This window comes from Gracilinanus agilis, chromosome 5 (assembly GCF_016433145.1).
Source record: "Gracilinanus agilis isolate LMUSP501 chromosome 5, AgileGrace, whole genome shotgun sequence".
In the NCBI taxonomy this organism is placed as follows: Eukaryota; Metazoa; Chordata; class Mammalia; order Didelphimorphia; family Didelphidae; genus Gracilinanus; species Gracilinanus agilis.
In genome coordinates, this window is record NC_058134.1 from 55,871,802 (window position 1) to 55,886,147 (window position 14,346).

The following is a 14,346-nucleotide window of genomic DNA, read 5'->3' on the forward strand; positions in this document are numbered from 1 at the left end:
ATATATATATATATATATATATATATATATATATATATATATATATAGAGAGAGAGAGAGAGAGAGAGAGAGAGACATATGTGAACCTCATTATGCTGGGAGGAAAACGCTTTCATGTATCACAGAGTAAAAGCAATAGAAAGGCCTTTTAACTAAAACATTTGGTAACAAAAATATTTCAGATTAATTACTCTGAAAGCCAATTTTCATCTAGGTAGGGACCAAGGCTTCCATATGTGGGGAATGGCATTAAGGATTGTCCCTTTGAGATTTGACATTTGATTTTTAAACATTTGGTTTAATTTGGTTTTGGTTGAACTTGTTTAAGCTAAAATCAAACCTTATCACTAGTCTTATTCATATCTTGAGAATCTATCAGAATAGTAGATGAGAGGGCAGCTGGGTAGCTCAGTGGATTGAGAGCCAGGCCTAGAGATGGGAGGTCCTAGGTTCAAATCTGGCCTCAGACACTTCCCAGCTATGTGACCCTGGGCAAGTCACTTAACCCCCATTGCTTAGCACTTACCACCCTTTTGCCTTGGAGCCAATACAGAGTATTGACTCCAAAATGGAAGGTAAGGGTTAAAAAAAAAAAAAGAATAGTATATGAGTAGATGTTCATTTCTCTCATGACAGTTCAATCCACAAGTGCTTCCTTGAATTCAAAATGTGTCTTTGAACCCCCTCCTTTTGATTTTTCACTTAATCATGGAATAGGAGAGCTAGAAAGGGACTTGGAACCTCCATTTCATAAATGAGGAAGCAGTGCTAAAAAACTAGGAAAAGAGTGAAGATTCACTAGAATTCAGATTTCTTGATGAGGAGTTCAATCCGTTTTTGATGATTTGTTGGTTGTCAATATCATGGTTTTTTTTCTTCATTTTTCGAGACTATTCTGGGATAGTAACATGTTGCTACAGCATTTAAAGAAGCAAGGGAATCAAGGCAAATCCTTTTAGGTAGAAGTGAATATGAAAAGAATAGCTGTTTTGTTTTCAGTTTTTAATTTAGCATTGGGTGAGAGCAGCCATGATCAAAATAAAAATTTCAACAGAAAGGCATTGGAGAAGGCTCCTAGAATGATCAAGTTCTAGAATGATTGATCACTCAATAATATCTACTAACTTTGCTGTTTATTATATACATGTTATAATTATGAATGAGAAAGATGAATTATAATTATTTTCTTCTCTGCATCAGACTTTCTTTATTATTTTTTTAAATAAAAACCCTTACGTCCCATCTTGGAGTCAATACAATGTATTGGTTCCAAGGCAGAAGAATGGTAAGGGTGCGGAATGGGGGTTAAGTGATTTGCTCAGGGTCACACAGTTGGGAAATGTCTGATGTCAGATTTGAATCTAGGACAACTCTTCTCTAGGCCTGGCTCTCAAACCACTGAGCTACCCAGCTGCCTCCTAGGCTTTCTTTCTAAAAGGATATTCCTTTACTTGGGCAACCCATTGATGAAGAGGACATCTACCCAGGGAACCAGAGCTCTAGGAAGCTATTTTAGATACGAGTGACATAACTAGGGGATTGACCTGAAATGTTATAATATAGCACCTTCTGGGCTTTGACTGAAAATGCTTGTTCCTTATACATCCAGGAAATTTAATAAGATAATTGGTAAATGCCACCTCCACAGCCCACTTTACTCTGGCATCTGATTGCCAAAGAGAATACAAATAAGAATCAATGACAGCAGAAACGTCTTAGGTTACTGACTAAAGTTTGACAGTTAGTGGAAAGGGAATGTAAGACAAGGTATAAGATTCCTTCATCTTGGAAATCATTCATAACTGCAGAGGAACCCAGTAGTCTTGGGTACAGTCTTGGCTGAACAACCTCAACAGACCATTCCACATTCACTGGTTCTGTTTCTTTTAAATGACCTTCATCAATATAGTTTTATATTATTTATGAAGCAATAAGAAAAATACTTGTGATTTCATTGGTAGAGGGAACACGCAGGTGAGGGAACTCCCTCTGCCAATGGAGGTCAACACTTCTCTAAGGCTTTGTTTCAGAGATATACCTAGGGCAGTGATGGGCAAACTACGGCCTGTGGGCCAGATGTGGGGCCCCCTAAAATGTTCTATCAGGCCGGGTGACATTATTCCCAATCTGACGAATTCTCAATCTGAGTAGGACACAAAACAATGAAACTTCAAAAGAATTGCCTTAGAAACAGACTGACGTTTGAGCATTTCCTTTCCTTTGGTCCCCTCTTTAAAAGGTTTGCCCATCACTGCCCTAGAGTATTGGGAGGTTGTCACTTGCCTAGAGCCACAGAGTCATGACGTGTCAGAATATACTCTTGAAATGAACCAATTCTGACTCTGAGATTTGATCTCTCATCTATTATGCCATGAATTTCCTTAGAACATGGAAAGAACTCTTCTTTGGATATTCTAAGGAAATTCATTATGTAATAGTCACATAATTCACACTATGGAATCCTAGTTGAAAATCTGGACTCTGCAGTTTTCTTCAGAGCTAAATGAAAGCTACAGACCACTCTATTAGCCACATAATCAAGGGCATGTAAGGAATAAGAGACTAGCCCTTATTCATCATTAATACATATTTATTCAGTGTATAGACATGTTGAGATACTACATTGCTCTCTGTAGTTCCTTCTGGCATAGAGCATAGTTCTTTACATTTCTCAGGATGAAAGAACAGAATGGAAGGAAAGAGAATAAATTTAAATAAACTCAGAGACTTGAACAGGACCAGTCTCAGTAGTAAGAAGCAAAGGCATCTGCCTATATATTGTGTTCTGGGAGTGATCAGGGATGCCTCTCGATTTTTTTCTCTTTCCTCATCTGTATGATATCTAAAACTCTGCCATCAAATACCCATCCTTTCATGTCTTTGAGCAGTGATTCCCAAAGTGGGCGCTACCACCCCCTGGTGGGTGTTGCAGCAATCCAGGGGAAGTGGTGATGGCTACACTTTTTTTGTATTACATTCTATTTTGAGTTTAACAAATAGTTTCATAATTTCCAGGGGGTGCTAAGTAATATTTTTTTCTGGAAAGGGGGCGGTAGGCCAAAAAAGTTTGGGAACCACTGTCTTAGAGGTTTTTCTTGGCTTCAATCTCTTCTATTAAAATGAAACTACTCCTTGGGAAAAGGTTGTACCATGATTTATTGTTTAATTGAAGATAAATTAATAGTTGGATGGATTCAAGGTAGATCCTTGGTCGGAAGGCTAAGGGCATCAGGATATGGAAAAAGAGGAGGAATGTGGAAGGGGAAGGAGAGAGGCAGATTGCCTACTTCATAATTGGGCCAAAGCCTGGTCTGACAATGAGATTCCTTTCTTCCTTTAGACACACATTGACAGGAGCTAGGAATGGCAACTGATTAGAGTGCTCCATAGGATGGTCCCTTAGGTCAATTCAAGCACTACCAATAAATACTGAAAAAAAGTCTTTATTAAAATATTAACCAAAGTAGGGAAACTCCTCCAGAGGTCTACTTAAACTTTTATTTTTTTATTTATTTTTTGGTCTTCTAGATTCTTTTGACAATATGGTAAAACCTGTAGATCTCTTCTCATAATATGAAACCAATTCATTTTGAAATACAAGTTATGAAAATATTAAAAGTTCTAAATTCATCAACCCACATGGACTATCCATGGACTTCAGGTAAAGAACTCCTGTCTTGGATGGATGGTTGAAGAAAACTTTGGCCACTCTTTTTTGCCACCCAGAGTTTTTAAAAGAAGAATTAAAATAAAATAACAAAGGATTAAAAGTATTTAGTTCAAAATTTTATAGTCCCTTACTGACAAAATGTCTTACCTTCTGATTTGGAGATCAAAGTCAATGCTTGTATTGGTATTTTTAAGACGTGGAACGGCAAATCGGAGGCCTAGTGAATACTAGAGAAGAATCAGATATGAGACTCAGTCATGACAGAATCTTATAAGTAGAAAGTCACTTTTTTCTCCCAATTTATGGATGTCTTACATACTATCCCTGACAGTCAAACATTCAGCTTCTTCTTAAACACTTCTAGTAATGGTTAGCTCTCTATTTTGAACAATTATTTTTTGTTATTGTTCAGTCATTTCAGGCATGTCCAGCTCTTTATGATCCTATTTGGAAATTTCTTAGCACAGATACTGATGTGATTTGCTGTTTCCTTCTCCAGCTCATTTTATAGACGAGGAAACTGGGTGAAGTGAATTGCCTAGAGTCCCATAGCTAGTAAGTGTCTCAGACTAGATTTGAACTCAAGCCTTCCTGACTTCAGGCCTGGCACTCTATCTCCTATGACATTTAGCTGCCCAGTTTGAAAGGTAAACTGTTCTATTGTTAACAAGAATTAAAATCAATACTGGAGAACCATGAAAGATTGATGGCGTGGAATTATTGGAATCTTTTGTTCATAACTAGAATTAAACACTAGATTTCAAAAATAACCCTGACATTCTTTGTTTTTTTATGGAGTTTTTTGCTAGAAAAAAATTGCCTAATATTTTTAGGAAATTGATTAACTGGTAGTGTGTTTAGAATTATTTATTATGGTTATTACTTGATGCAAAGATCAAATAAAATTATGTAGAGAATTATTTATTAAGTAAGAATCATTTATTAATTAAGAGTTCATTAGGAAATAGAGTAAGTAGCTTAAGTTATTGATAGATGTATAAGAGATTATAAGCTAGGTTTCTTTTAAAAATCTGAATAGAATCTCAGATGGATTTATGGGTAAGAAAGAATTTTCCCAGAGTGCTTTGGGAGACAGTTACCCAACTGACTTTGAATTCTGTGGGCTAATCCTGTTCTGAAAGGAGGTCCAAAGAGCTGCCCTGTGAGATTTGAAAAATCTCAGTATTTTCACATCAAATATTTATCTCCAAGATCTGATAAGTGAAGGAGGTTGTTAGTGAAACATCAGTGCAAGCCTAACAGGTTTGTTGGGCGAGTGGAGAAGGCTGTGGAGATTCAAGCTGTTTGTACATCTATACAGCAGAGAGAGACCTGACTTATTTCTCTTGTGTATAATTTAGATAGGATAGATAGATTAAGGTTTTTTGGGGTTTAGATAAAATAGGAAGAGAGAGTAGCCTCAACTCTGTTGGAGAAGAAAGAGATCAGATTTGGGTGGTTGGAGCAAGAACATTTAGCTTAGGAACTTATACATCATAAGAATTTTTTCCCACTAGTTTCTATTACTATGCCTTTCCTTAGTTTTTTTTAACCATAATAAAAATGTACATTTTTATACAACTGGCTGAGCCAGAATTCTTAGGCCGATCTGAGAAGCCATTTCCTCAAACAGTCAGATCCAACAGCCTGTCCACATAGGACCTAAATATTGGCATTACCATCCTATACCAATAATCAATAAGGGTTTAGAAATCCTTATAACAGTTATATATAGCACATGCATAACACTTCTCTTCTTATTGCCTATCGTAAAAAGTACTATAATGAGCTAAAGGACAAAATTTAATGCAACTTAGGTTTTGCCCTCATAGAAATAACTTTAAAGTACTGGGATTGAATAACTTATATTTGAATAATGCCTTATACTTCTCATAGTGTCTTTACCTATAGAATTACACTGTAATCAATGGACATGTCAAGTTTAAAATTAATATGCAATCACTAAGTTTTATATTTAATAAAGTTTATTGATAATAACTACAGTAAAAAAAAAAAAGCTAGCTAAACCCAGCTGTGGTTGCTAAAAGAGAACGAGGCAGACTTCCCCACAGCCAACTGTATACAAAACGTGACTGTGCAGCATGGTAGAGAGATGAAAAGGAATTAAGGGAAATACTGAAGGACTTCTGGGGGATGAAGTCCAAGGTACAAAATTCTAATTAATACAAACACATATATGTGTGTATATAGACACACATATAAAATGTAAGTATGTAAATATATAAAATGAATTATATGTTATATATTATAAATATATAGAATATAATAAATATATAAAAGATAAAAAGATAAAATATACGTCTTTTAAAGACACAAAATAGGCAGGCAAATATGCCAAAGTGTTACAAGAGAAAGCAATACAATGAAATTGGATGTGGTCAGAGCTCTTATAAAAATAAGATATGAAAGTAGTTTTCTTCTTCAGTAATCTTCATAGGCAAACTGATATAAACAATTCTATCCCTTGGTTTCTTAAGATTCTTTAGGTGATCAAAAGGATTGACTTCATTTTTTTATTCTCTTTACCTGAAGTCATTTTGACTTCAAATTTAACTCTGAGAACATATTCTGTCCCACCTCTGCTCCCCTTTATATGCTCGTGGTATGACAACTCTTATCCTTATTTTCCCTACTTCAGGTAAAGAATTTCCCCAGGTTTTAAAGATCTCACTTTATTCTCGGTCTGGATTTAATACTAACACAAGAGTGGGAAACTAATGACCTGCAGATGCTGAAGAGGAGTGACTTTATTTCTTTCCTGTATGGTCTTAGGAAGGGTTTCTCACTCAAACTAGGTGGCTAGATTTTTCTTGAACTACTAGGTAGAACACCCATTAACTGGCTCATAAACACAATTGTGCTATAAAATTTTCCGTTTGGTAGTTCAAATATCCTTTCCTGACTATGTACTTTCGTTTTAAGATGATGGTTCCATTCAATATTGAATATCTATATAGTCTTCAGAATTTAAAAACTTACTTGAAAAATTATTTATTTAAAAACATTTCATTTTTTAAATGACATTTGAAATCTCAAGGAAGACAAGCTTGCTCCCTCTATCCCATTTCTTTTGACTTAATTCCCAGAAGACGATGAATAATGAAGGAGACTTGGGATCATCCATCCTGTTTGTCAAGTTGAAAATTAATATAATACATGAAAATTATCACAACAAATGTTTATTAGTTCACATATGGAAAAGGTACCTCAAACATCAATTGGGAAATCATGTTTGAAATTTCTCTATAAGAATGGAAGAGAGGGAAGCTCCCTGGTTTGCCAACCAGCTTTGATGCCTCCATTCAGGTTGCGTAATTAAGTGGAGATGACCCAAGAAAGGGGCTCAGACATATCCGGGTTTTTAAAAATTGAGTTTCTAACCTAAGTTTTGCAAGTAGAACTAATTTGAAGATAAATCTGAACCAGAAAATAGATTCTTGATGTCAAGAAGAATATAAAAGGATTTTCCTTTTGTGTTCTTGACACCAGTTCTTTTACTCTTTGTAGAAAATGATGCTAGATCTTATTTAATAATTTCGCATCTAAATGAGTAATTTGTTTTAGCCTCTGCTTATTAAGTAGCCAAGTGCTAATGAAGTAGTGTTCCACTAACTTCCCTTAAAATTCGATTAGATAGAAATCAGCCACCACATCTGGTTTTTTCTTACATTTGTTCCAGCCACCATAGGGTTCCCCAGGTCACACACCACCATTCTGGTTACATTGTCCATCTTGTACTCACAGCTCAGTGGATGCAGAGCCTACAATAAGAGAGAACACCAACATGGAGTTCAGGGGTCAGAATAAATTATACGCTGGCAGCAAGTGAAAGCTTTGGGGCTGTGAAAGTTCTTTGATTTTAAACACCTGTGTGGGCAATTTTGCATGAAGGCTTAATTTGTGACTGTCAACCCAGAAGGGGGAAATGGGGAACCTGAAAAGGATGGGGAGGGGGCGGAATAACTAGAAATAAATGAGACAGAGGAACATAAATGTTGTGTTTTGGTGAGAAAAAAACACTTAACATTTCAAAGGAGATTTCTCTTATCTCCCAAGATTCAGAATCAAAGAATAAAAATAACTATAAATACTGTGCTTAAGTAAGTATAATAATGGTAACTCTTGCTCATACAGTGTTTTAAGGTTAACAAAGTCCTTCCTCACAACACCACTGTCATGTAGGTAACTGAGAGGTAGCTGAAACCGAGTGCATATTTCTATGAACAAAAATGCCATAGGCAAATGATTTATGTAATGGCTTTTTCTTAAATCTTACCTTCCATCTTGGAGTCAATACTGTGTATCAATTCCAAGGCAGAAGAGTGGTAAGGTCTAGGCAATTGGGGTTAAGTGACTTGCCCAGGATCACATAACTAGAATGTGTCTGAAGCCAGATTTGAGACTATGACCTTCTTGTCTCTAGTCCTGTTTCTCAATCCACTGAGTTGCATTGTTGGCCCCCAATATAAAGACTTCTCAAAGGGATTTTCACAGATTCCAATCAAATTCAAAATTAAGGTAAGTTTGAAGAGAGAGATCTAATATCTCCCCCAGGCACTTGGGTTTCAAAAGTATATATTCTTTTCCTACTAAATATTTGGGAAATTGAAAGATTGTTTAAGTAACTTAGAGGTAGGTTCATATTATAAATGGTTGTATATTCAAAATAACTCTCTACAAATGGCAACTGAACATAGTGGTACAGTAGAAAGAGGACTGGATTACGATGGAGCCAGAGAGCTTGGATTTCAGATTGCAGAACTGTGAGGACTAGATTGTATGACAATGGACAAGTCACTCTCTAAGTCTGAATTTTATCAACTGTAAAATGAAAGGGTTAAACTCAATGATCTCTAAGTGGTGCCTTCTAACTTTAAATCTATATGATCTTATTGTTATATATTACATGGCATACATTCTTGTGTTCATTTATACTATATTATCATTTTAGTTTCTTACATTGACATAGAAAATCTATGAATGATTTATATTTTATAGGTATGTGCATGTGTTTGGGTATTGAGGGATGATCTTAGAAAAACTGTTATGACTGTTACTAAGTGATATGTATCACCATGCTTCCTCTGGCTACTCGGGGTCCATTGCACTACTCCATTAAACATCCTTAGCTCCCCCAAGTAGTGCCCAATATTCTGATTTGGGGAATAGTTGGAATAGCAATGACTTTGGAGCCTGAGACTCTAGGTTCATATTATGGCACCACTAGTTACTTTCTCAGGGACCCAGTTTCCTTATCTATAAAATGTTCAGTTGGATGACTTCTGGTTTCCCTTTTAGTTCTAAATTCTACAATCTCAATATCAAGGAAATGGGTATATTATAATTTATTTTGTTGGTCATTCCTTTTGGTCATGACTAACTCTTTGTGACTCCATATAAGGTCTTCTTGACAGAGATACTTGCCATTTCCTGCTCAGCTCATTTTGCAGATGAAGAAACTGAGGCAAACAGGATTATATGACTTGCCCCAGGTCACATAATTAATAAGTGTCTGAGGCCAGATTTGAACTCAGAAAGATGAATCTTTATGTCTCCAAGCTTGATGCACTATCCATTGTACCGCCTAGGTGCCCCGTTACTAACTCTGATTGAGAATATTGTAGAGTATTTCTGTTTAGATAGAGATGGAACAGATTCTTCCTAATGTTTCTTCTAACTATGAGATTTTATAACTACTATATCGCTGATTCATTCTTTCAGGGCCCTATTCTAAAGTTCCAGTGCTTTAATAGCTCCTTAAACTCAATGATGGGTAAGCACACTCCAATGATATAGCACACTGGCTCATGCTAATATGTTCATTGGAGTAATTAAATATTGTAATTTCACTTTTATAGATGAATTTTGCAAACTGCTCATGTGTTCTTACTTTTTATAATTCTTATACATGTCCTTTTGTAACTTTCATGAAGAATCCACTCAATAATTGAAACCTTCCTTCAGTTTTCTTTAAAATAAACCCTTAACTTCTTCTATGTTAGAATTAATAAGAAGTGTTGGTTCCAAGGCAGAAGCGCACTAAAAGTTAGGTGACTAATGTAGGGTTGCATGGCTAGCAGGTGTCTGAATCCAGATTTGAGCCCAGGCTCCAGGCCTGCTCTCTATCCACTGAGTCACCTCAATGCCCTCTTCCTTCAGTTCCTAAAATATTTCTTGGACACCAGTGTAACTCTCAGGTTGCCCAACAATCAGCCATCACTCGATGTGGAACAGGCCTTTTATTTCCCTGGTCTTTGTTATCCTTGATAATGAATGGTATGCCACTTCTGTGGTCATTCCTTACTGCCACCATCTTCCTGGTCATTCAGGCTCACAACCCAAGTCAACTCGTCACACTCTTTCTTACGTCATCCCTCTATAACCAATCTGTTGCCAATTTGTTACTTCTACTTTCACAACATACCTTCCTTCTTCTAAAATTGTCCCCTGCCTTTGTACAAGCCCTCATCTCCATTATAATCACATTCAGGTTGGTTTCCCTTCCTCAAGTGTCTCCTCCTTCCAGTCCGTCCTCCACTCAGATGTCAAATTGATCTTTCTAAAGCATAAGTTTGATTCTTCCTCCTTCCTCAATAACACCTGAAGCTCACTATTACCTTCATTATCACATATAAAATCTTTGCTTTGATTTTTAAAGACCTCTACTCTCTCCCCCTTCCTATCTTTCCAGGGTTCTTCCACTTTCCTCTCTACCACGCATTCTATGATCCAGTCACAATGCCTCGTTGCTCTCCTTCATCTATGGCATTCCATCTTCTACTCTTTGCATTTTTATTGACTATTTTCCATGCCTAGAATTCTCTCCACACTCATCTTTTTCTCTTGGTTTCTTTTAATTCTTGGCTAAAATTCCATCTTCTGCAAGAAGCATTTCTCAGTCCTCCTCAATGTTAGTACTGTCCCTCTGGGGTTATCTCCAGTTTATCCTCTGTAGCTTGTACCTAGCTGATTGTATATTGTTTCTCCTAGGAGACTGAGTTCCTGGAGGGCAGGGACTGTTTTGACTTTTTTGTAGCTTTAGCATTTAGCACTATCAAAATACTCAATAAATGTTTGTTGGCTGACCAGAATATCAGGGGAATTTGTTGAAATAAGGAAGACAAAGAAAAAGAAAATCTAACCATTTGCTAAGAAAATAACAAAGCTTTAACAAGGAAGTTCCTAGGTTGTACTGTAAAACTTCATCAGAATTTTCCATTTCTCATGCAAATCTTATCTTCTTTCATAAACATTTTGATCCTGTCCAGCAGCCAAAAAATAAACTATACATTTTTCATCTTTGCTAGAAATAGTATTGAGGCTTTTTGGCACCTACATCAATCGAAGGTCTTTTTCTCCCTTCCTATCTTTTTTTAACATTTAGTTTCTTTCACTGGCTTAGAATTATTGAACTGAGGTTTAGGAAAAACAGTTCTTATATTCATAGATAACTCGGTTTTTTTCCTCCACTGCCCCAAGACCCTTTTCCATTGGTAGCTATAATCAAGTCATTAGTTGGAGGATTTTAATTCATTAAGGATTTTGTGATAGTGTTTGTTTTCTAATAAGTGCCAAAAACACCCCAAACTTGAGATGCCTCAAAATAATGGAACTCTTCCTTCTCATCAGCTAGTCATTTCAACTATGTGTATATACATTTGAGCAAATTCTCCAGTGTCTAACTTCATGCTGCTTGGAGAAGGGGATGTTTCTTTTATTGACTTTTTATCTCTAGCACCTAGCAGACCCCCCTGGCTCAGAGTGGGCTCTTTAATGTTTTTTGATTGATTGATTTATGTCTTCATCTCACTGATCTATTCTACCATCAAGGTCTGGCTCAAGTGATATCACCTCAATGAACCCTTCACTCAGCCCTGAAAAAAGGAAATGATGTTTTCTCTTATCTAATCTCCTTGAATTTGTACTCTTTGTACTCAGATTTTCCTGGGATACTTGGTATAGATCTCTCCTTTGTTCCCACAGCACCTGTTTATATTCTACTAAACTGAGAATATTCCTTTTTTCTCTTAGTGTAACCCAAAGTTCTTGAGAGCAGGGTTTGAGCCATTAAAGAAATCGTATACTCAAAGTTTTGTATATATAGGCACTCAATAAATATTTGTGATCCCATTCTAGCTTTTAAAGCATTACTCTGTGAATATCTCTCCTACCTCATGATACATTCCCTGAGGTAATAAATGGAAAGAGGAAAGACAGAGTTTATATATGCCTCTGTGTGTGTGTGTGTGTGTGTGTGTGTGAACTGATGTCTTCTCTAATGCAGGGAAAGAAGGGAGTGAGGGATGGAGGTAGCTACGTGGGAATTTTGATGTACCTAACAATGAATAAAACTTTAAAAGTAGTTCTTTGAGAGTGGAGAGCCCATCTCATTTATCTTTTATACATCTTTCTTTCTCTCCCTCCTCCATGCACCTGTGCTAATGCAGGCACTCAATCTATTCTTGTTGAATGAGTGAATGAACACTTTAAATCAATCAATAATTCAATACTTCAGTGATCTGCGATTTCGTTGGTATGGGTGCTCTCCCTACAGATAGACTACAACCTCCTTATAAATTAGAAGATAATTCTTGAGAGTTGTCATGGACGACCCATTTATTTCTCTGCTGCCCTTCTGGTAATGAGCCTCCTAGAATTTAGCAAGGCTGAAATTCAGTTACTATATACTCTTTCTTTAGCCTCCTAGTCCAAATCTTTCCAGACAGGTAAGAAGTGTCAGAACTAACAGAGTCTGTTCCTTGTTGGCATACAAGGCTTTCGAGAATTCAGTGACCTCCTCTCCATTATAAGACACCTATGTAGGACAACGAAGAAATGCTGATCAAATATCAAGTAAATTACTGTTTACCATGTGCAAAGCACTGTCTAGATAGGCACTAAGTAAGATACAGAAGAGTACTTAAAGCATAGTGCCTGCCTTCTAGGAATGAATAATGTAGCTAGACACAGAATGTCATATAATATTCTTCATTTTCTACTATACCACTGGTATCATAACTTTGTATCTCGTTAGTATTTGTATACTCCTTGCAACTTTATAAGTGTATCAGATTTATTCTTTTTTTTCCTTTACAATTCTTTCTGTAAAATAAACATATGATGGGCACTGACACTGAAGTCAGAGAATCTGGGTTCAGATCTTGATATTTACCTATGTGACCTTGGGCAAGTCACTTAACTTTTCCCAAGTCTGCTTTTTCATCTCTAACATGAAGGAGTTAGAAGAAATGACCTCTGAAATCTCTTGCAGCTCTGTATTTATAAGCCCATGATATGCTTTTCTCATTACTTTGAGGAAAAGTTATACTACATTATATTATAAAAGTTCAAAGATAAAGAATGTAGTACCTTCACTCATGACACAAATGAGAAATACTATTGAAAGGAGGTTTTTAAAAAAACAACCTCTTAATTAAGGCCTCTGAAATCACAAAAGTTTTCTTGTTGTCTGAGATGTATTTTTGAACAACAGACAAATAAAATCTCAGCCTCAGATAAAATGAATTTTCCTTCTCATACTTGCATCAGAGGAACTACTGACAAGTTCAGTAAAACAATCATAGAAGTGCATGTGATGTGAATGACCTATAAGCCTATAGAGTTGTACCTAAACATGGCTGTTAGGGATAAATAGTAAATGGAAAAGAAAGGTCAGGTCAAAATAAAAAATAAAGACTGGGAAAAGTGGCTCAAGCAGAACTGATGGTAGAACCAAATAATTGGAACCAGATGGACTGCAACTGCAGATACCATTTTATCTGGATCAGCGCTTGTTGATTGGTTTAGAGCCTAGACAGAACAACAACTGCTCTCCATGAAGTCAACTGAAGAACAAAGTTGTTATTATACTAAAACAAGAGAAATCTCTGAAACATGTTTCTTTGTTTAACTGAGAGGTGGGACAACATGGAGGGAATCTGATCCCAAATATGTGTGGAATTCCAGGACTATTTCTTAAAATCACATCATCGAGCTTATTTTTCTTTGTTTTGTGCATAATTTGGGAATAAATTCTAGATTCTCATGAATATAACAAAAAATGCTAGGAGGTTATTGTTAGATGGTCATCGGTACTCTTGAAACCTATGACTCTACTACCATCAATAAATTCTAACCAGTGTCCACCATGGGAATGTTACCATGCTGGCTGGTAAGATCAGCACAAACATATATACACACACCTGTACCATGAACCATATACATATATACCTTTATATATGGACATATACATAGTTATGTGTGTATGTATGTATATATACATGAAAACATAAATATATACACATCTCTCTCCCTCTTCTCTTTTCCTCCTTCCCTCTCTTTTTTCTCTCTCTCTCCCTCCTTCTCTCCTTTCCTCTTCTTTCTCTCTCTCTCCCCCACCTTCTCCCCTTTCCCCTTCTCTCTCTCTCTCCCTCCTTCTCCCCTTTCCCTTTCTCTCTGTCTCTCTCTCTCTCTCTCTGCCTCTCTCTCTCTTTCTCTCTCCCTCTCCCTCTCCCTCTTCCTCTCCTTCTCTCTCCTTCTCACTGAGTTCTAGATGTAGAACAGACTGCCAGAGATTAGTTCAACTGTCTTATTTTACAGATGAGGAAACTGAGGCCAAGGGAAGTTTAGTGACTTGCCTCTTTTTGTATCCCCAG

General features: G+C 36.5%; 1 protein-coding gene across 1 annotated transcript in view; it reads right to left on the minus strand.

Moving 5' to 3' along the window:
* ITGA8 (integrin subunit alpha 8) overlaps nt 1–14,346 on the minus strand; it is a 227,081-nt gene that overhangs the window by 71,488 nt on the left and 141,247 nt on the right. The window contains exons 21-22 of the mRNA XM_044678920.1: nt 7,360–7,452; nt 3,818–3,897 (exon numbers count right to left, since the gene is read on the minus strand). Coding sequence (XP_044534855.1) covers nt 3,818–3,897; nt 7,360–7,452 — 173 coding nt within the window. The remainder of the gene's footprint in view (nt 1–3,817; nt 3,898–7,359; nt 7,453–14,346) is intronic.